This window comes from Channa argus, chromosome 6 (assembly GCF_033026475.1).
Source record: "Channa argus isolate prfri chromosome 6, Channa argus male v1.0, whole genome shotgun sequence".
Classification (NCBI taxonomy): domain Eukaryota; kingdom Metazoa; phylum Chordata; class Actinopteri; order Anabantiformes; family Channidae; genus Channa; species Channa argus.
The window spans coordinates 4,495,003-4,518,568 of record NC_090202.1 but is presented as its reverse complement, the minus strand read 5'-3'; the positions used below and the strand labels follow the sequence as shown (position 1 = coordinate 4,518,568).

General features: G+C 38.2%; 1 protein-coding gene across 2 annotated transcripts in view; it reads left to right on the top strand.

The window, feature by feature from the left end:
• Positions 1–19,076, top strand: part of sorl1 (sortilin-related receptor, L(DLR class) A repeats containing) — a 76,811-nt gene extending 57,735 nt beyond the window's left edge. The window contains exons 18-48 of one of the 2 annotated variants that reach the window (XM_067507237.1): positions 138–269; positions 509–600; positions 991–1,237; positions 1,355–1,493; positions 1,763–1,936; positions 2,018–2,131; positions 2,232–2,354; positions 2,892–3,011; positions 3,330–3,455; positions 4,010–4,120; positions 5,014–5,145; positions 6,067–6,198; positions 6,376–6,510; positions 6,832–6,984; positions 8,149–8,319; positions 8,839–8,967; positions 9,226–9,352; positions 9,466–9,635; positions 10,464–10,576; positions 10,811–10,915; positions 11,038–11,104; positions 11,484–11,566; positions 11,667–11,757; positions 11,850–12,040; positions 12,456–12,575; positions 12,863–13,027; positions 13,252–13,426; positions 13,535–13,641; positions 14,362–14,554; positions 14,644–14,856; positions 15,473–19,076. In XM_067507237.1, coding sequence (XP_067363338.1) covers positions 138–269; positions 509–600; positions 991–1,237; positions 1,355–1,493; positions 1,763–1,936; positions 2,018–2,131; positions 2,232–2,354; positions 2,892–3,011; positions 3,330–3,455; positions 4,010–4,120; positions 5,014–5,145; positions 6,067–6,198; positions 6,376–6,510; positions 6,832–6,984; positions 8,149–8,319; positions 8,839–8,967; positions 9,226–9,352; positions 9,466–9,635; positions 10,464–10,576; positions 10,811–10,915; positions 11,038–11,104; positions 11,484–11,566; positions 11,667–11,757; positions 11,850–12,040; positions 12,456–12,575; positions 12,863–13,027; positions 13,252–13,426; positions 13,535–13,641; positions 14,362–14,554; positions 14,644–14,856; positions 15,473–15,540 — 4,218 coding nt within the window. In that variant the 3' untranslated portion in view covers positions 15,541–19,076. Of the gene's footprint in view, positions 1–137; positions 270–508; positions 601–990; positions 1,238–1,354; positions 1,494–1,762; positions 1,937–2,017; positions 2,132–2,231; positions 2,355–2,891; positions 3,012–3,329; positions 3,456–4,009; positions 4,121–5,013; positions 5,146–6,066; positions 6,199–6,375; positions 6,511–6,831; positions 6,985–8,145; positions 8,320–8,838; positions 8,968–9,225; positions 9,353–9,465; positions 9,636–10,463; positions 10,577–10,810; positions 10,916–11,037; positions 11,105–11,483; positions 11,567–11,666; positions 11,758–11,849; positions 12,041–12,455; positions 12,576–12,862; positions 13,028–13,251; positions 13,427–13,534; positions 13,642–14,361; positions 14,555–14,643; positions 14,857–15,472 lie in introns of both variants that reach the window. The other variant, XM_067507236.1, reaches the window with a different exon arrangement.
• Positions 19,077–23,566: the final 4,490 nt, after the last annotated feature.

Here is a 23,566-nt window from a genome sequence, read left to right as displayed (position 1 = left end):
AAGAACAGCGCAGGGACAGATTAAACACAAGGACAAGAGTTACTCAACATAAGCTTGTTTGTCAAATATAATTTTGCTAAGATGTCAGCAACCTGGATTTTTTTATATGCAATTAATGCCAGTGTTTCCCTCTGCAGCGTCTTTGTCTAAATGGCAGTACAGGTCAGGAGGTTGTAGTGAGGAAAGACCTGCAGAATGTGGAAGCCCTCACCTTTGACCCAATCAGTAGGCTCCTCTACTGGATTGATGCTGGAGCGCAAAAAATTGAGGTATAAAACTGTGTGTGTATGTGCGCATGTGTGCATATCATCATGCAAATGATAGTTAGAAAATTATCTTAAATTTTTAAGTTCATGATCTACAGTTTTTCACAAGACCCTATAACCTGATATAATTTCTTCAAATTGTTGATTTGTGATGCCATATAAGGGGTTTACAAGCTTAAAAATAACTTGATAAATGATGTTGATATAAAAGTATAAAAAAAGATTTACTGTTGTGTTTAAAGGTCTCTAACCCTGATGGCGACTTGCGCCACACTCTGCTCAATTCTTCTATCCTAGAACATCCCAGGGCACTGGTTTTGATTCCTGGAGAGAGGTGAAAATACACACAAACACAAAAACATGCCTGTATGTGAACATAACGGGCCTCATTATCAAAGTACATTTCCCTTTTCCGTTGTTCCCTTTTTGTTTTGGCCAGAACATTATTTATTTCTGACTCAGTGCACTTTGTTTTAGAAGGAAAATTTGGCAGATATTGTAGAAAGTCACTGTCTCTCATACATTGTTTCTGAGAAAAGGCTCACTCAAAGCTTGTAGACCAGGTAAACTGAAATAATTCCACATTGTACACCCTGAAATAAAAAGATAATAGTAAAAAGGATAATATCCAGGACTGCATTATTGCTCAACTCACAATGACAAACTACACACAAATTGGAATTTAGTGAAAATTCCAGTTAAATTGAATTGAACTGTTCCACAGTCTGATGTTCTGGACTGACTGGGGAGATCGAGCAGCTGGTATTTACCGCAGTTACATGGACGGAACCAACGTGTCTCACATCGTGTCTGAAGGTGTCCGTTGGCCCAATGGGATCACAGCCGATGACCATTGGCTGTACTGGACCGAAGCCTACAGTGACCGCATCGAGAGGGCAGACTTCATTGGAGGCCTCAGAATTGTGCTTATGGAGGGGTTGCCCCACCCGTACGCCATCGCTGTCTTCAAAGTGAGCCCAGCATTCCCTCATATGTACATGTTAAAAAACTATTTTTAAATCAAAATAAACAGAAAGTTGTCTGTAGTTGCATTTAGAATTATTTTTCTACTGAATGTGTTTTTTCAGAATGACTTGTACTGGGATGACTGGTCTCGAATGGGAATCTTCAAAGCCCCAAAAGCTGGTTCCCAGAGCAATGAGTTGATTATTGGTAGACTAACAGGAGTCATGGACCTTAAGATTTTCTATAAGGGGAAGAATCGAGGTAAGGGATTCAAGACTGCAGGCAGAAAGCTTGGAGCTTAGCAGGAGTAATTGAAATCAAATTAGTGAAATTTCATTTTATTTACAGTAATTGTGTCTACTTCAGTTTCCGAGTTTAAAACAAACACTGTACACTGTTTTAATTATGGTCATAGGTGTTATGGTAGAATACTGGTTGACATTACATATGGAAGTTACTGCAGAGAAAGTATCAAAAAGCAGTAAGGCAAACTGTATTATTGTCTCAAATCTTAAACTCTGGGCCTCTAGGTCACAATGCGTGTGCCGACCAACCCTGCAGCCTGCTATGTCTGCCTCAGCCTGGCCATCGTCACACCTGCATTTGTCCAGACAGTTCTCCAACTCTAACCATGCCCAATGGTGAGGTGCAGTGCCAGTGCCCCACTGGCTACCAGCTCCAAAACAATACCTGTGTGAAGTTTGGTAAGATAACAGAACAGGATTATAATGATCAGGTGGTGGTTAGTTAGTAGTTTCATATGATCCTTTATTTCCACCAATCAGAGCACAGCTGTTTACCCCATCAGTATCGCTGCTCTAATGGCCGCTGCATCAGCAGCATATGGAAGTGTGACAGCGACAATGACTGTGGAGACATGAGTGATGAACAAGAGTGTCGTAAGTATTCAGCCACAGCTGTCCTCTTGCAATGAAGATATTTAAAATAACGACTTCTGTTGAAAAAACATATTTGTATTGGTGTTCTGTCAACTTTTAGCCACCACAACCTGTGACCCATCTAACCAGTTTCGCTGTATGGCCTCTGGTTCCTGCATCCCCTTGGCCTTCAAATGTGACCATGAAGATGACTGTGGAGACAACAGTGATGAACAACACTGTGGTAAGATCTGCTGCTGGTTGTCATTTACTTTCTGTGCGGCTGTTGATACCCTTAGCTTAAAAATATGTCAGAGTAATTTTAACAGTGACAAATACTGTACTGTAATTTAACAACAAAGCTTTGTTTACAAATCAAGATAAGAAACAGAAAGAAGAGTGTGATTATGCAAAACATTATTTGAAGAATATCCTGCTTCATAAATTAATATATGCTGAGTCAAAAATTTTAAAATATAATTTTCTTTTAGCAGGAAGAAACTGTAAATAATAAAATTCATCAGACACATCAGCACAGTGTCGGGTCAGGTACTACTACTTGGGAACATGTGCCTAGGAGAAGCAGGGAATTGAACTAAAAACATTTGTGAGATGACTATGATAAGATCTTTAGGTTACTATTTTTTTTTTTTTTAATATGGAAATGATCAGTGCTTTCTTTTTAGAAGTTCTTACACTCAGTCAGTGTTGTTGTTTTTTCCTGTGTCTAATATTAAAGGTTATTGCAAATTGACTGCATTTACTGTGTTGTGGATATCAGAGTCTCACCAGTGCGGTCCTGGGGAGTTCACATGCGCACGAGGTGTTTGTATCCGTGAGGTGTGGCGCTGTGATGGAGACAACGACTGCAGAGACTGGTCAGATGAGGCCAACTGCACAGGTTACTGACCATATGATACGTTTTACATACACTGCTCGTTTATGTACTTACTGAAATAAACGTCCATTGCCTTGTTCATCATTTACAGTGGTAAATGCATTAATGCTCTTTTAAAGACTTCACATGGGTGCATGATCCGAAAATCTTAATTGAAAAATAATAAATTTGCCCGCTCTTGAACATATGAACAAAGAGTGAAATGTGAGCTGGAACATCTGCTGAATAACGACCTGGCTTAAAATCTGATCTGATTTGTTCTGTGCCATCAGACAAGCATGGGATTATCTTCTTTGACAATTTCTATGTGTTTATCCCTAGTGGGCCACCATACATGTGAACCTAGCAGCTTCCAGTGTCACACAGGTCACTGTATACCACAGCGCTGGACATGTGACGGTGATGATGACTGTCAGGATGACTCAGATGAAGACCCTCGATTTTGTGGTAAGTCAACAACATGCATATACATTTTTTAAAGAAATTAAAAAAAACAATAATAATAGGTCTGATGAAAGAAGACTTTAACCCAAACACCGTAGAGCCACAGATTTTACTGACAGTGTAATGAGCTATTAGAGTCAAATATCTATATGGAGCATAATTTTGTGTAATATTATTGTGAAATATTATAATATTTACATTATATTATAATTATTATTATAATATTTACATTATAGAATATTTTGTGTTGGAGGAAAAGAAGCTATTTGAACTGTGTCTATAGCAACATTTCTAAGTTATATTTTCTATTCTCATCTACTTAAACTTCTAAAATCTAATGTTTTTACATAAAGGTTCATTTTTCATATGGTCTTACATCCTGTCACTAAATATAATTGTGTGGGATTTATAAATGGTAAAAGTTGCAGACAACAGCTGTTAGTATTATCCATCTAAAATTTGTATTTTTCACAAACATGAATACTGTATATTAACAGCTACTACTAAAGATTAATGGTTCTCTGTTAGCAGTAATATTTGACGCTGTGTGTTTCCAGAGGGATCTCGGTGTAAAGGCTTCCTTTGTTCTAACGACACCTGCCTGCCAGTCACTGCCCACTGCAATGGCGTCCGGGAGTGTCCAGACGGCACTGATGAGGACAACTGTGGTGAGTGACGCTGTGTGTTTCAGCAGAGGTGTTGCAAAAGAGGCTGAGATATAATGCTTTGGGTGTAATTTTTATCTGTACTTTTCTTCACACAGAAGTGATTTACATAGTTTTAGACTATGCGTAACTTATTTTAAGATTATAATTGTTTCATAAAATGAATGTCTTTATTCTGGGTGTCTGAATTTCAAAATTTAAGGACATTAAAAAAATTTAAAAGTCAAATTTTTTATCATGGAAAATTTTAAGATGATGCAGACTAATTATAATTGACATAAAATAGCAGTTTTAATGTTATGTGACAAAAACATAAGACATAACATCAATTTCATCTTTTACTGCTTGTTGCTATGTGGTTCTGCACAGACTGCTGTCTGATCTCATGATTTTCTCTGGACTGACTCAGGAATGAAAGAAACTAGGATACTAAGTTAAAGACAATCCCGAGAAAAATTACAGGGAATGTGTCCAATTTTATCTGTTAGCAAATGTTTGAATGTAGTTGGTACCATCTCAGATTTAGCTTTAATTAATATGCAACACTTAACACTGTGGTCATCACTTTCGGAATTAGACTCATTTAGTGCTTTGGACTTAAATGTTTTCAGACTGATGTTGTTTCAAAGAGCCAGCTGTATGTACATGAAAGAATGTAAAACTATATTATTTCAAAGATTAGTATTTTATAAATTTCCATTGTAATTAAAAGCCACCAAAAGCTACTTTTAGAATTGTTAGGGAAAGACAGACTCCAGGTGGGAACAGTAGTATTACCCCTAAAGTCATACAAATGTTTTCTTCAGTATCAGAGTTTGTAATATCTGGACTACCATATACAGTATAATGCATACAGAATCTCCTAATGGCTAATTTGGCATTTCATTCACCCACAGACCCTCTGTGTACTCGCTACATGGACTTTGTGTGTAAGAATCGTGACCAGTGTCTGTTTCAGTCTCTGGTTTGTGACGGGATCAAACACTGTGAAGATGGATCTGATGAAGATGCCAAATATGCTGGATGTGGTGAGGACAAATACTACTGTACTTGTGAAAGCTCATTATTTATTGCTTTTATATTATTTTCATATTATCTGGATGTACAGTAACACTGGATTGTCTTTAGGAAACTGCAGCAATAAGTCAGTCTAAAAAGCAGGACACAAGCACAACATCATTTGACTTTCTAGATACATAACACATCAGATTTTTAGAAATTATATAAATATGTTTTTAGGGGAAAGGGACCCGAATGATGTACAGTGCATGCAGTCTTCTTATGATTCAATCGCTTAAAGTGATGTATAGAATCCAAATTTGCTAAATTTAACTTAATCACTTTTTCCTCAATTGCAGTGTTTAAATTCTATTCTATTCCTGAAACCCAAATCAGTAACAGACTACATCTCAAAAGGTTTTGAAATTAGGGGACGATTTAGATGTCTGAAGAGGGATAGTAACTTGGAAGCTTTTGTGCTTAACACACCATAGCCTACCTTCAACTTTACTTCATTTCTAAGGTGAGTTAATTAAATTGTTGTTTCAGAGGATAGTGATGCGGATCAACGTGCAATAAAACTGACACACTCACAGCCTACGTTGAAAGCGTTAGGGGTACTAAAGGGGCTAAACCTGGCTGTAACAGAATACATATGCTTGGATCAGGTCTCTGAGTAGCCTAGTTATATTAATCTGTAAAATACAAATGTAAGCCCTGAATGTCAATTTTTCAATGCATTATAAATATTATAATATTGATATTTGTATCAATATTTTATTGAAGTTCTAAATTCTAGTATCATGATTTCCCTATTGTCCATAATATTTAGTAGTTGGAATAGAATTGTACTTTATGTCAATGCTGGTGAAGCACACCAACTTTGTGACCTAAACTTAAATAATGGAATTAAAAGAGATTAACTGTGTGTTTTGTTTGTTTTCTAACAGCCTCTCCGTCTGAATTTAGCAAAGTGTGTGACGCCTATACCTTCCAGTGTGCCAACAGAGTGTGTGTAAGTCTGGAGTGGAAGTGTGATGGCATGGATGACTGTGGGGACTACTCTGATGAAGCCAACTGTGGTAAGGAGAAGGAGATTTGAAGCACAGTTACTGTGATCAAATCCAGTAGTGTAGTGTTCATTGTTGAACCATATTGAAAAAAACAGAAACGCACACCACAGGTTTAATCAACAACAGCTGAAAAATGACACTTTATTAAATCAGCTGTATCTGATGCAAATTTGGTCTGTGTTGCAGCTGCTCCTACTGATGTTCCCGGCTGCTCCAGGTATTTTCAGTACGAGTGCAGAAATGGACGCTGCATTCCTACATGGTGGAAGTGTGACGGGGAGAACGACTGTGGCGACTGGTCTGATGAGGCCCAGTGTACAGGTACATAGTATAGTCTGTAATAATGCTACTTTGATGTTGAAAAGCCAGTTTTAAAGGTTTGAATCTTCCTATAATGATGATAAAGAGCTTTGGAAGTACAAGGATTCTTCCTAGAATTCATTATTTAGTCAAATGAGTAACCGCTAAGAGTAACAATAAGAGCCTGACTCAGGGAGGTCACCAAGAACCCTGTTGTCACTATTTTACAGTTCCAGTTAAATTGATGGGGCTTTTTATGAAGTCTGATATGCGTTTTTTGCTGTTTGTAAAATCCCATCTCACCTACTACCCATCATTTAATGTGAATTTCCCACATTGTAGATAGTGTTACTCCTCACACTCTGCCATCTGGTCCCTCTACCTGTGCACCTAATCGCTTCCACTGTGGCTCGGGAGCTTGTATCATCAACACTTGGGTGTGTGATGGCTACGCTGACTGTCCTGATGGCAGCGATGAGTTTGGATGCCCCACAGGTGACACAAGTCAGAGATAAGTGCAAAAACAAAACACATTAATGACAAGTGCAACAATTGTCAAAAACTAAAATCCCAGGCAATCAACCAAACTTTGGGGGGAACTATTCTCTAATTCTCTATACATCGAAATACTGTGCATTATATGCTTTCACCAAAGTAGACCATACCACCTGCACAGGTCAGCATGTAGTGAACTCAATTACATAAAAATACACATATTACTTCAAATAATGGACAATATAAAGACTAAATATCTTATTTAGTACAACCACTACCAAATAACAATGACAGGACCTACATCCCTAATAATATAATAATTAACAATTTTATCCATTAGAGTGGATGCTACCTGTCCTCCCTAAGGTTGGTAGCGCCGAGCCTGCCACTGTTGAGAGGGCCTAATGATCCAAACCTGCTTTCACACCACAATGAAACACAGGAAACATTTCTCCCAACCAACCCCAGTCCCCAAAACAAACCAAATACCCGACTCAAAATCGACTAAAAAATTACATGTCACACAATACCTCAACTCAAATATTGTTAATGGTAAGGAATACAGGGCCTAGTGGAAAGGGAAGAGTGTGACCTTTTTCACAGTTGCTTTTCTGCAAGTCATTAATATGCACCATTTGGATCCCTGGTAATAAAAAGAGTCTTACATACAGTAACTTTCTTTATCTGCAATGTATTGTTACCTGATTTATGAATTAATTTAATCTGCCTTTAATAAACAGCTTGAGATGAGACTCTTAAAGTTTAGTTCCCATTTTGTTTGCTGAAGACATCTCCCAGTATTATCAAACCATTTAGCATTCCCTGTCAAACAATAGTCAAGAACACTTGAAACCATGGTGACATGATCAAAGATGGTGATAGCTTTTGCCTCCAAATGTCTGTATAATACTATTGTTTAGATATAAATACTAAAAGCACAGTGAAAATAAGAATAAACAACAATGAACAAAAACTAGACTAAACTTCTATGGTTATAGTTTTTGTTGACTAAAACCAGTCTAAAACTATCAAAAAGCAAATGGCTAAAATTTTTATTAAATCTAAATCACATTTAATTACAAGACTTTAACAAAGCTAAATTTAAAATAAGGTGTCTGCATAAAATGAATTTGTTCTAAGAAATTGAATGGTTTTTGACAGCAGCTAATGTGACGTTGGCACCAGTACCCACCGAGCCTTCTCCTCCACCGCCCTCCCCTGGCCAGTGTAGTTTTGGTCAGTTTCTGTGTCACCAACCCCCACGCTGCATCCCCGACTGGCAACGCTGTGACAGACAGCTCCACTGCCAGGATGGCTCTGATGAAAACAACTGCCGTGAGTCTCGCTTGTCATGTCACTTACATGTAAATCTAACTAATAACACAAATAATCATTCTGTTGTTCCTTTGAAGACTAAAAAGGTTCAAAGTATAGTTGGGAAAAAGCAGCTCTTGACTGTGGTCATTTGTGCTGGGAGCTACTATATGTTCAGTCCGTTTAGCTGATGGGAACCATACGCACCATATTCGTCTGCCATTATTGCTGCAAAAGTATTATTAAATACAACGGTTCACTATCTTTATCCACCAGCAGAATGTTTGTATGTATTTTAAAAAAGACACGGTTAGGTTACTAAGATAATTTCTGTGTTATTAGCTATAGCACATTTTGTTTGTCTGTACTTGTGATTTAGATAAGGATCAGGTCACATTTTCTGACCACTTAATGCAAACAAAACAAGTTAACAGTAAAGTGTAGATTGTAGCTTTTCAGATAACAATAATCCAATTTTAACTTATGTAAAACTGCTCTTTTCCCTTTTGTCTTTTTGTTTTTTCTACAATGGCTTTTCAGCCACACATGGGCCTCTGTCCTGTGTAAACGGGACTCGTTGTTCTGACGGTGAAGCCTGTGTGCTGGACAGTGAGATTTGCGATGGCTTCCTGGATTGCTCTGACCACAGTGATGAGGACAACTGCACCTGTAGGTCCACATCACATTTTTCCATAGCGAAGTTTGTTTGAATGACAAGCAATAAATGCACCAATGATATTAGCCTTAAATAAAAAACCACACATGTAAAACAGAAAAACTGCTTGGTTAAACATATCAACAGTGTGAGTCACCTAGTCAAGCTCAATGCATGGTTTAAAAGTGTTACCATTTTGCCACCTGCTGGTTGTTAGTACGCGTTGTGCACTGGCAATTTAAACTGAGCCAAACAAAAGCTTCATTTTCCAGCCGACACTTTGGCCTTTAAAGTCCAGAACCTCCAGTGGATCCCAGACTTCTTAGGTGCCATTACTCTGACCTGGTCTCGCCCCAAGAATCTTCCTCAGAACTCCTGCTACTTCGTCATCAATTACAGGTAAACTCCTCTCTGTGGATCAGTCACTAATATTGCAGCTGGATCTGTCAAGATTAATATTCTGTACCTTAGGCTCTTGTTGCCCTGATTTTCTATTTTTTCTTGTCTCTTAGACTGGTGGGCACAGAGAAGTGGACCATTATGGAGACTCATAGCAACAAAACCAGCTACAAACTGACTCTCCTCAAGCCAGACACCACTTATCATGTAAAGGTGCTTACTCAGTGTCTCAGTAAACTGCACAAAACCAACGAGGTGATCACAGTCAGGACACCGGAGGGACGTGAGTATTACATGGTGTCATGTATTGTCATTAGTCCTCAAGAAAATAATTGGTATTAATTAATTGTTTTATCTTGCACAAAAAGCTAGTGAATTGCTCTAGTTTTGTCTCTAGAAGCCAACTTCAATTTGACATTGAAGAATTAATAATTTGCTGGTAAAAGGTCTTGCTCAACTTTCTTTTCCATTTTTCATGGTTTTTGGTTTTTAAGAAAGAGAGAGGCAAAGAATTTTTATTATTTATGCTTGATTATTAACTTTTGTTGTTTTCTTGTTTATTGTAATAAATGCGAATTATTGTTTTGGTTAATGTTGTGATTATTGTAACTATGACTAATGTCTGAATTATGGGCAGAGCAAACAAATAGATCCTGAGTCTTATGCTAGCACTTTCTTGCAAGTTGCATTTAATAGCTATAAGTGTGAATCTGTACATTGCACAGTCATTGTGTATATACACTATATTGCCAAAAGTATTCGCTCACCCATCCAAATAAATGAATTCAGGTGCACAAAGCAAGGTCCATAAAGACATGGGTGAGTGAGTTTGGTGTGGAAGAACTTGACTGGCCTGCACAGAGTTCTGACCTCACCCCGATAGAACACCTTTGGGATGAATCAGAGCGAAGCACTGTGTATTATGTATTTCATAAACACACTCCTAAACTTCGTGGAAAGCCTCCCCAGAAGAGTTGAAGCTGTTATAGCTGCAAAGGGCCGACGTCATATTAAACCCTATGGATTAAGAATGGGATGTCACTAAAGTTCATATGGGTCTAAAGGCAGGTGAGCGAATACTTTTGGCAAAATAGTGTATGTGTATCTACAGTGCCTGACCCTCCCAGGAAACTGCAGCTGTCTTGTGATAACAGTGAGGATGGAAAGGTGGAGGTTTTCTGGAGTCCTCCTGACAAAGGACACGGTCTCATCAGGGAGTACATTGTAAGTCCTTTATCTCTGCATAAAATGCCTTTACATGTGACATGTCAGGCTAGTTAATAAAACTAATGACAAAAAATGACTGAGCTGGCAAACTGCACATCATTGCTCTTCAGGCCTAAATTTGTGTTTTGTTGGCAGCGGTTTGAAAGGGAGAAAAATAACTTGAGGGTTAAGATGTGGTTGTGCGTGTCCTCACAACTAATATAAAGGCCAATGTGTGTGTGTCCATACTAGGTTGAATACAGTGAACATGGAAGTATTGATTGGATGTCACAGAGATGCACCACAAACAGTACTGAGGTGAAGGAGCTGCATCCAGACTCTCTATACAGATTCAGGGTAAGACACGCGTATGCACATGGTGTTTCTTTACCACCATTATACAAATAATGGTGATGATCTCAGGGATGATATTATATACGTTATATCTAAATGTCAATGTTGGCTGTAATGTTTCCCAGGTGGCAGCTGTAACCAGTCGAGGTGTGGGGAACTGGTCTGAGGTTAAAGCTATCACTCCTAAGAAAGGTAAGATCTTCTTAAGCCACCCAACAATGCCACCTGCTGGTGGACACTTAACATTTGGTTCTTGGTTGTAGTGGCTGTTTTCTTATAAATTGTCAAAATGAAGCTGGTGATTTGCCATACTGTACTAAAAAGTGTTACCCTGCTGATAATAAAACTTAGCATTTAAATACCCTCATTACATAATGGAAGGGAATTAAATATCTCCAAGGCTTTTAATGTGAAACACTGAACATGTATTAGCAGCAAAGTTAAATCAAGCATTAGACAAAATAAAGCTGCCATCATTTATACTTCTGCCCCTGAATATCCTTAATGAGAAAACAACCTCATAAAAGCTACTGTATTTAATTTCACTTTGTCCTGCTGTTCTGTGCTGCAGCTCTGCCTCCTCCCTCTGTGACTGCCGACAGCATCACCAGCGACTCCATTAATCTTTTGTTCAGATTAAATTCCATATACAATGTAAGAGTGCCCCGTCGAAACACCTCAGTTTTGCTGCCTGATAAGCTGATGTTCTGTAGCAAAAAAAAAAAAGCTAAAGGATCTCTTGTTTTTCTTTAAGGTTAAACAGTACATTGTGATCCTGTCCTGGCAGTTTGACACCCACATCAAAGAGAACCAGAACTACACAGTCAGAGAGGGGATTCTAAAAGGTACTGTTTTTTTCTACATGTATGTGCCCTTTTACTGTAAGTAATACATTTTTTTCTGAAATGGCCATTTGATGTCTGTTGTCTGTTTCTAGCTAAAAACCTGACAGCAGGAACTGTATATGAGGTGGCCGTGTGGGCTCACACCAGTATAGGAGACAGTCCCACTGCCCTGTCCCATTATCAGACTATTGGTACTCAGCCACAAAGACCCCTCCTCAAAGCCAGGGCTCTCAATCAGACAGCTGTGGACTGCAGCTGGACCATCAGTGGGACCCCTGCACAGGTAAAACACACACCAGAGAAACACTGTATTACACTACAGAGGTCAAATGATGTTCTAAGATGTGCCGCACACGTTAAATACTTTAATTTCTTCTACACTTAACCTTTCAAACAAAACTATGAGATTTAAAATTTCCACATCAAGGCACTCAGCCCAGAGGCATGGGTCAGTGTTTCTCCATGGAGTTGTGTAAAGTTTGTGGAAGGCCTCCACATTGTGTGTGGTTCCTAACCTTTGGGTCAGAATCCCCAGACGTACTCACCACCAGAGATAGGTCTGAGAGTAAGGGAGCATAGAAGGATGAAAAGAATAGACTGTTCCATTTCTGTAGTCGATGTGGTTGTGAAGGACCACACGCACTTTTCAAAAGTACCTTTACTGAACCACTTGTTTTATCTCCTTTGCATGTTTGTAGGTGTATGGTGTGTTTTATGCCACCTCCTTCCTGGAACTGTACCAGATTCCGCGCATGGTCCGCACCACGTCTCTCAGCCTCATAGTCACAGTTGACAGTGATGAACAGTATCTTTTCCTGGTGAGTCTTTAAAATACCACCACCTTTCTCTTGTAGCCTTCATTCACGCCGTTTAACTGCCCTTACAACGCCTGATGTCATCAGGTCTCCAGCATGTCCTAAATTACATAGAATGTGGCTTCTTATATAACTCTGTATATTTATTTGGAGTATATTTGTAGCTCTAGAAGGCATTGTGGCAACTGTGGCGCAGGAAGGTAGAGCGGTTGTCCACCAATCTCGCAGTTGTTGGTTCAATCCCCTGCTCCTCGGTCTGCTATAATTGAAAAACTGTTGTCTGTCTTCAGGTCCGTGCAGTCCTTCCTTTTCTCGGTCCTCCCTCTGACTATGCCGTAGTAAAGATGATTCCCAATGAAAGACTACCACCCAGAAACCTCCATCGTGTGCGAGTAGACAAAACGCTGGCCACACTCAAGTGGCAGCCACCTTACGACGCCCCAAGCACACCCCTGGTATGACTCTGCCACGTGTCTCAGGGATATTAAATACATGAAGAAAGGTGTCTCCACCTGCAACTGCATTTTACACAGAAAACCAATAAGGCTGTAAATCTAAGCAACTTGAGTCTGTTTATATGCAGATAGATAGGACAATCTGAACACTTTATCAAACTGTGATAATATACAAAATACCTACCTACTATTAAAATGCTTTTTTTTGTTTATCCTGTGTGCAGACATATGCAATCCACGTGCGGGATGTGATCCGTAAACTAGAGCGGGATTACAAACTGACCACACAGAATAACACAGTGGAGTTCCCGCTAAAAGGCCTGGAGCCCGGAGGACGATACAGCATTTCTGTCCGCCTGCGCAACATGAGCAAGGAGGCTAGCTTCACTCTTAGCACAGGTTACACATAAAGTAATGTTATAGTTGTCAGCTTGTGGCCCTGGAGTTTAAACTCTTGCTGTCATGGAAACCCTCTTATTAAGACAGGTTTTTTCACCTCTGATGTAGTTCCACTTCCAGCTCCTGAGGCCCTGAAGCTTTTACCAGAGAAAGACCACGTGATTCTCTTCTGGAAGAGTCTGGCTGTAAAAGAGAAGGACTTCAACGAGAGCAGGGTGAGATGCCACTCCCTAATATCCTATGTTTTTATACACTTTTAGAACCTTTTCTTTCACCATACTGAAATATTCCCTTGTGGTCTGCAGTCCTCTACTTGACCAGCTCTACATAGAGCGTTGGGTTTGGATATCTAGTTGTGTTTGAGGTAACATAACAATCATTAGAAAGAATAAAAATAAGAATGTCACACAGCTGAGCTTCAAGTCTGCTGTCATTTTGTAATGATTAAAAAGTCAGCTAATTGCAGAAGCTGCTAATAGTATGTCTTTCATTTATGTGATCAACACAGTGTTGTACTGTGACAGAAATAAAGAGGTATCAGTTCAGGCTGCAAGAAGTGTGATTCAAAAAACATATTTCAGTGCACTATGAATAATACATATACATGATGTAGTCAAAATGACAACATTCACTGGGATATTAGAGTAGAAAATATTCCATGCTGACTTTACCTCTAATTAAATTGGCCAGCCATGAAGAAGATGTAATGAGCATAATCTTAATTTACAGGACTGTGTTAAATCTTGTGAATTGTGTTTGTATTTTGGTTTGTAAGAAAATATGAAGTATGATAAATTTGGTGAATGGCACAAATCCTCCTAAATTGCCCCTCCGTGGCCCTTATGACCAAATATGTATGTATAAGTGGTTCTTGCATGAGCTCATTGTTTTTTGATAAAGAATTTTTACTGGCTTTCTTGGAGTACTGTTTCCAGGGCTACGAAGTGGGACAGTATGACAGTGTGACCAACCAGACGACCTACCTGGGAAACACCACGGAGACCTATTTCCGGATTACCAGCCTGATGGCAGGACACAACTACACTTTTTCTGTGCAGGCCCGCTGCCTGCTCAATGGTCAGCTGTGTGGGGAACCTGCTCTGTTACTCTATAACCAGCTGACAGCAGGTACTGGAGCATGCACACACAAACACACATAATGTTGAAATGCATGCTGTAATACCATATAACTTTAAGCGTTCCTTCTCCTTTTCCAGGGGCCATTGATGCCTCTCGCAGCGAGGGCCACTCAGGGGACATGGCAGCAGTTGTAGTCCCTGTCCTCTTCCTGCTGCTACTTGGAGTGTGTGGCAGCTTGGTGGTACTCTACCTCCGACACCGCCGACTGCAGAATAATTTTACAGCCTTTGCCAACTCCCACTACAACTCGCGCCTTGGCTCTGCAATCTTCTCCTCTGGGGATGAACTGGGTAAGAAAGTTTGACTCTTGCCTTTGAGCTAAGGTCATTTTCAAAACTATAGTTTGTTTGATTTTATTCAAATTAATGAACTACTCTGTAAACTTGGTCTGCTTATCTCTTGGGTTAGTTTTCTTTCTCATATAAAAAAAGTAAGAGCGAAACAAAATGCCTCACTACAAGTCATGCAAGAATAGTTTTTCCAATTAAATGGATTTGGGATGGAAACACAGAAATAGAAAGTAAACACAGGAAGTCGATACGGCTCTGTTCCGGTGAATATTCCTATGAGTGAAAAATTGCTGTACAGCATGGAACAAACGGATCAGAACAAAACTCTTTGCATAATAACCAACTGTGGTCATTATCAGGGTGAAATACCAAGCCAAACTCTGCAGCAGAGGCTGGATTTTGAAAATACAAAACGACAAGTTGGAAAAGAAAGTCTTCTGTAATCACTAAAAGCATCTACGATGTTCATGAGAGTACAGTAGATGCAGTAGGATAAAAAACGAAACAATGAGCTGAGAAACACTAAACACACTAAACTACAAAGCGTAGACTCCTATAGCAACTCCATTAGACATTTTTATCTACATTGTCTTTTTTCTCTCCACTTTCTCTCCAGGTGATGATGATGAAGACGCTCCTATGATTAGCGGCTTCTCAGATGATGTTCCCATGGTTATCGCATAGCAACACATTCTTTCATCACTTGTTTCTCTCTCTTGCTATTTCCCTTCCTCCCCCCACTTCCCTCTCTTACCCATCTTCCCATCCATGGCGCAGTACGACAAAGTAAAAAGAGAACAGGTGGTCACTGCGATGACACCCCAAAACCATTGATGGGCAGCCACCCTGATTAGCAGGAAACCTGAGCCTGTAAAGAGAGAGAGAGATATTTTTCAAATATACAATGCACTTTTTTGGATTCGCAATAACTTATATTTTTACATATATACATACATATATATATCTATAGAGGGTCAAAAAAGGACTGGGATTAGGGCGTGCACCATGAACCAAACTGTGAAGAATTTGAGTTTGTGGCAAGCACCAGGGACAGAGACCTTATTTGTAATACAAACTCACTATTCATAGGAGCGGTCATTACTTAGAGAGCAACCAGAGACTGGAATATAGAATGCAAAAAAAAAACACACGTACACACATTGAAACACAAAAACTATATATAGACATGCTGTATACAAAATGTACAAATAAAAAAAACAGTGGAGCAGTAATAGTCACATTATTGGATGATTGTACTGTGTGTACTAAGGCAGTGTATGTTACATTGTTCCCAGTGTGAGAGATCTGGAAGAGTTAACTGTGGTTTGTGTTTCCTCGTTTGAAGAGTCTGAATGTGTCGTGTCTTTGATCACTGCTTTGAAAACTATTGATTATTAAGAAGATATTAACAAAGTCTTGGACACTCAGCTCAACCAAACAGATCAGTGAATGGATAACCAGTGGCACCATGTGGTGTCCCCACAGACACTTTTATTTTCCACCACCAGCTCACTGTTGTTTGTATGTAGAGTCCCCCACAGCCAAGATCAGAATAAATTGTAAATATTGGCTTTTAATATGTTTTGTCCTTGTAATGCTGCACCATTCTGTAAAATAATGTTGTTGTTTTTTTTGTGACCACATATTGTATTCCCCAGCATTTGCCATAGCTGTAGTCATAGAGGAAGTGTGCTTGGTGTTCTCAGGGAAATGTGACACCAGTGCAGCAGCACCATCACCACCATGGCTTAGGTGGCACTGTCCATCTAGTCTTTGAAGAGATACTGTACTGGATCAGCTGTGAGTGGAGTAACTGGTTGACTGTCTGGTTTACAAAAAGATTTAAATTGTTAACCCCCCACCTTCACCCTGAAAAACAAATGTCTTATGTATATTGGGTATTAATAGTAGATGTAGTAGTAGTATTAATAGTACTAATAGACTTTCATTTTAGTTGACCAGGTTTTCAGATACAGTATCTATTACTCAGATTTTGAGAGCCACGTCTATTTCTAGTAGAAACTTCCAGGGCTCCCCAACAAATCTATTTTTGACCCGTCTAATCAAACAGCAGCACAGCAAAATAATATCCTTGTTCTTGCAATGTTATACCACATTTTGTCTCATGAAATGTATCCACATACTGAGCCAAAAGAAAAATGTGCAGGCTTGTAAACACTAGTATGGCTAGTGGGCTAATACATTACAAACATTCTCTTATCCTTCTGCTCGCAACAGCGGATAGCCAGTTATAGCCTCAACAAATCAACAGAAATCCAGCAAGCTGCTTCTGTATTTTTTAACAAACTTGGTATTGTTGGTTTGGAGTATTGGTATTGGATTATTCATTTAGTCATAGAGTTGATTTTATGTTACATTCCAATGTGATGTCTTTTAAAAAAAAGTTGTCAAAGCCCAGGTATTAAACGTACAAAAACAGAATAAAAGAAGTAAAACGGTATGTTTGACAGACCAAAACCACGTTGTTTGGCAGTTTTAGTTTAATAAATTATCAACGATAACTTGATGATTAACTCGCTGTTATTTTACTAATTAAGTCCCATGTGGACAAACTTACTGAAAATTTCTGATTTCCTTGTGTTGATGTCTTTGAGTTCTAGTACCACCACTGTACTGAGGTGGAGTCTGAAATGTCAGGGACTGAAATCTGAAAATCTGAAATAAAACTAATGTAAAGTCTCCATAATGATAATTTTTGCAGTTTGGTTTCCCCATTAAGGACGGTGAGGCCATTTCTTTTAACAGAGAATGTGAAGTAACCCCACGCGATGTTGACTGTTGGATGATGGGGGGGAATCTTGTGAGCTATGTGCTCAGCCAGCTACAGTGGGTAGAATGGGTTACCTGCATACCATTTGTTTGACTGAAAAGCTGTTTGAATCATTGAAATTTGATGGAGATCATTCTTTATTTTGTATGCTGACCTACAGAAATAAACCAAACAGAAAGTCAGAAAAAAGCCCCCAACTTCACACTTCAGGGAAATCCTCACAACATGGCACACGGAATGATGTTAGCTTCAAATTCTCTATAGGCACATATCAACGCAAAAACCTTTTTAGTCCTTTAACTGAGATTCATGTGTTGCTCCTTGGCTTGAGACATTTGAACGGATGGTGTTCTGCTCTCTGTTGACTGGTTCTTTTCTTGTTTTTTTTTTTTTATAATTTTTTTGAAAACGTCTTCATGAATGTATTTTATATCTGTATTTTTTAAGGAATTGTCCCAGCTCATTATGCTTTTATCACCGCCTGTGAAGTGAACACACCCTCTCTGAGTGGCACCTGTTTTACTGGGGATAGTGTTGTTATTCTGTAGACTGGATTCTCCAGGCAAATATTCCTTAACCCATTACCCCAGAGCAAAAAACCTTGTCTTTGTCAGGTGAAAATGTTTATTGCATCATATTCCTTCTCTTTGTCCTTTTGGCTTATCCTGTGAGTTCAGGGTTGCCGCAGAGGATCATTTGTCCGCATGTTGATTTGACACATTTTCCTGATGCAACCCTCCTCAATTTCACAACCCTCCCCAATTTTAAGCATCATATTCCTCCATCTCATTTTTCCTCTTGAGATAATTAAACTGTATTTGTACTGATGTATAGTTTCCTAAAGATTTTAGTTTGATTTCATGCATTTTTTTGTCACACACTTTATTCAGTTTCTTGGCCTTAAAAACCGATTTTCTGGCATTGATATTGTTTTTTGCTCTGTGGAGTTTCTGTTGTCTGATTTTACCTTTTGCCACATAATGCCTTATTAAAGACACATGGGGTTACTATGTATTACAATGTTGGAATGATAGAACACAAGTGTATGCATATACAGTGTCACCTGTACACAAGTAGGGTTCCTGTTAGGGCATTTGGTTAATTCTGTCAGATCACTGCTTTTGTCTGTGTCAGCTGCTGTCAGCTGGCCACTAGTCTATTTTTAGTCAGGTTTTACACATGTAAAAAGTATAATTATTGGTTTTATGTGACTGTTTGCTTCCCACTTCTCTTAATGTCAACTCTTGTTAAATGATTTGCTTCAAATTGTTGTTTGGCACGGACTTTACTCATGTTGGACTTGGCCATGTTTTAAGGTGTTAATGTCTTGCTTGCTTATCTTGGAGGTTGCAAGGTAAATGTGATGTTTTCAAAATCAGTGTGAGTTGTTAAAACCACTTATGCTGAAATAAAGTTACAAAAACTGAAATCCAGACTTTTCTTTTATGCACTGAAGGAAGATTTGTAATGTTAGTAAAAGATGAGGATGCCTTTTGTTTTGTCATTAAGGAATAGAATATAGAAGATGTAGTGGGATGAAAGTATTAAAATATGAATGTAAACATGAGCACAACATGTGTCCACATGACCTGAAAGTCCTTTAGTATCGTGCATGATGTTAAATTAATTTTAGAGCGTATGTTTAATTGCAATTTTTAAAAAATATATTTACCCAATGCTCTTCATTATGCAACCTTCCTCATTTTTTTACCAGGCTTGGAAGCAGTGCTCAGATGTATACTGGTGTGCATCACCTGAACAGCTGAGGTTTGGGAGTTTAGTATTTTGCCCAGGGGCACTTCAGCATGTTTTCATGGGGAGTCAGGGCAAAAAGCACCAACCCTACAGTCAAAAGGCTGCCACACTAATGTACAAATATCTATAAATATGAGCATTACCATGGTGATTTTAAATGATGAATTAAAAACTAGTAATTTAAGTTCTATTTTATTTTGAATTGAATTTACTGATTCATCAACTGAGAGAATGTTAACTATTTAACGGTCATGGTTAAAGTTGTTTTCATTTTCTAAAATGTCATTATTTGTTTCACAATACCGTAAATTTATTTAGTATTTGCATTATGGAAAGGTCAGTATTGAAAACCTCTCCTAGCATACCCATGATATTATTAACACCAGTGGTATTAATGTTGTGGCCGATCTATACAAATTCTAATTATTATTCAGATGGCTGATAAAGAAAAAAAAAATTATTTAAGTAAGGTGTCGGGCCACCACATGCCACCTGAAGAGCTATTGAAATATTTTTTTTTTAAAGACAATCTTTCATTTGGTATAGTGTTAATTTACAGTTTATTTTCTTAAAAAAATCAAGGTCTTAAATTCAACTGTTTTCCAGATGCTCGCAAAACCTTTCTAGTCTCCCTCTGATGCAACCCTGTCTCCTGCAGGGACAACACATATGTCAGGCTTTTTGATATCAAATCAATGAATTAATATGTCCATAATATGGTTGTGAAATGTAACCAACTAAACTTAAAATGACAGTCCTACAGATATATATATTTTTTAATTATAAACTGTTTAAAAAGGCAGTGGGGAAATATTTGGTAACATCTTTCTTTATTTGGGAAAATAAATGTTAAAAGATCCACTTATTTGATATTTCCAGGTCTCGTTGCCCTCCTTAACAGATGGAATTGCCCAGGGTGAAATTGTTGTTTAATGTGATCCTTATAGAATCTTTAGGATGTTTGTGAAAAAGCAGAGAGTAAGGTTCATTCCTTTCACTTGAATGAGCATCATCATGTCTTTAAAAGTGCTGAGAAGTCAGATAATAGCTGGTAAACAGCTCCCTCTTGTGAGTGACAGGTGCGATGATTAAATGAATTATGTTTAAAATCTTAATTAGACTGCTAGTGTTGTGACATACAATATGAATGTATGGAAATGTTAAATGTTTACTTATATCATTTTGTCAAAAATACCAATTACTAGTTGTCGGGCCTTAGAAACTTAAAAATCTGAAATTGCAGCAACAAATTAAAATGTATTTTGATCATTATTTGGGAATTGGGGAGCTCAAATGTTTACCAGAAATTGTGGAATGTACATTTTGGAGCTGTTCTATCCCACCTACACCCACAACCCACAATGAACCTGTTCATTTCTTGTTCTTGAACTGTGTTCTGAGCACTATGACCAGATATGGGTTGGTTTCAAATCTGGAATTCAAATTTCCAGCATGATCCAGATACCTGATGGATCCATACTTTATTTGTGATGACACAACTAGGCGTGTACTAAACCCTTGAAAGCAAAACCTCTGCTGAGATGTAATGGTGCTGCCCATTTCTGTGGCTTCTGAACAGAAATGGTTCTCCGTTCACTGAAAAGCGCTGTGCTTGGGACGAAGCTGGTACAGAAGATGGAGTAGTTAGCAATGGTAAACAGGGATAACACATACAAATGCAAACAAGTAACAAAATCTTTTAATGTTAAGGTTCTAAGATTTTTTTAAAAATCAAAATGATGTGTTGATACAATTATTTCTTTGTAATTTTTACATTTTGTCTCTTCATGTTTTAAAAAAGAAAGAACAAAGAGTTCTTTCTCCAAGTTTGTCTTTAGTTTGTCCAAGTTTGACATACAGTAACCAAAGTTGATGACAACAAGCAATGCTTGAAGGGTAATAACTAAAAAATGTACATTTTAGCAAAAAATGTTTACATGTGTATTTAAGTTATCTGTTCATTTATGAATCTCAACATAATGTGCTGGCGGGGATTGATACACTCTAAGATGATCAATCTTGAGCTTGGCTAAGCAGCAGAAAAAAGACAAACAACAGAGAAAGTAACAGAACATGTTAGACAAAGACAAAATTTCATTTCAAAAAAACCTTTGTTTTAAAAAGTTTTTATGACTACATCAAGCAATGTTGCTCGATTGTTATGTCTTCCGAAATATAATGTGTTCTAATTGAAATAATTTCAGTAATTAATACTTTTTGGGGGTGGGACCAAACTATACAGATAAAATATTTTATAATATTAGAGGTAATTGCCGTGACCTTAGAATGCCTGTTAGTTTGACAACTAAAAGAGATCTTTTGTCTTGCCTGTATTTGTTTTACTACCTCAAATGCGAAACCTTTAAAGCCTAAACTTTTAAAACTGGTCAGAATGCAGATAGATTCTTGTTAATCAGGGGCACCGCCACTCAAACACCATGATCAGGCTTAGGGTGCTTCATAAGTGAACGTGGCACTAAAACACCTTAGACCTAAGTTAAATACGACTGTGGGGCAACCGTGGCGCAGGAAGGTAGAGTGGTCATCCTCCAATCTCGTAGTTGTTTGTTCGATCCCTGGCTCCTCCAGTCACATGTCAGAGTAACCTTGAGCAAGACACTGAACCCCAACTTAGTTGCTCCTGGTGAGTGTTGGCCAGCTGCATAGCAGCTCCCTCATCAGTGTGTGAGTGTGGGGAAATGGGTCAATAAGGAGCAGTGTAAAGTGCTTTAAGTGCCAAAAGGTAGAAAAGCATTAGATAAGTGCAAACCATTCACAAATATCTTCATCCTTTTTTTTGCCCATGCTCCTTAACAGTTGCAGCTGGATGCATCATGTTTCTTGGTTGGCGTGTTTACGGACATCTGTAAATCTTATTATTGTGAATGCAATATCTTAGGAACCCCTGAAGGGAACTTCTTCGAAGCTGGGATAAGCATCCACTCAAGGATTAACTGATTACATATTGTTGGCCAGAGGTTAAAGGTTAAACTTACTGTAAATTTGTGTCTGTCCATTCTTAAGAGGGTAATATCTCAAAAAGAACAAAATGGTCACCATGACATCATATCTTTCCCTTGTGCCCCTAGCATTTTAAGCAACCAATTTAAAAACAAGCTTCCACTTGGGCTAAAGGATGTACTGATTACATTTTTGTGGTCAAAGCTCAATGTAATTTCACATCACATCTGTCCCATTCTTGCATACATAAGATTGTACGAATGAATTAAGGCAATTTATTTACATCTGACACAAGCTTCCAGAAGGATGAACTGATTAGATGTGGGTAATGATTCTCATCCATCCCATTATCATCGATGCTATATCACAAAAATGCCAGGAGGAAATTTCATTACATCTGACACAAATGTTCACTTTGAATAATGAATAAACTGATTAGAGCCTCGACAAATATGCTTGCAGACTGCAACGTAACTAGTTTTTGGAGGAATGCAATGATTTTTCTTAAGAAAATCTTATAAAACTCTCTGCCAGATTCGTCATATGCTCAATGTGTTCAAGTTGTTCCCATTTAAAGTACTAGTGTTTGTTATGTGCTACAGACTGCAGAGCTGTGTGCACACAAGAATCAAGAATCTGTCTATATGGTGCTGAGCTAAGTAGGACCTGCACATCAGGGCCACCAGTGGAAACATTGGTTAGTAGTTTGTTTTTTTTAAGTGATGCATTTCATTTTTCAGATTAAGTCTAAATAATAAATGATTTCACTGTGAAAGTCATATTGATTTTAAAGCTTTTACAGTATTTAAAAGGGAGCAATTAAGGGCATTTACTTGGATAGGAAGCCTGCTTAATAGTTACCAGATTGGTCAGGACACGTGTTGTGGTGGTGCCTTAGGGGAAGATGTAAGATGTGAATTGTGAAATGTTAATGTTGTGTTTCTCCTTCTTCCTGTATTATTTTAAAACATCACAACGCTTTGTAAAATAATGCAAATACTTTAAAAGTTAATTAAAAAACTGTATTATTATTGAAAATATGTAACTGTAGACTTGAAAAACACACAATAAGTTATTTTTGCACAAATGCAGCTCTCAAAAGTGTATAAATTTGCTCTTGAGTAGATTCTGTTCTTACCTAGAACAAATAAGAAAACACTGATCAATGTCAGAATCTGTGTGAAAACTGCTTAAGTAGGTTTC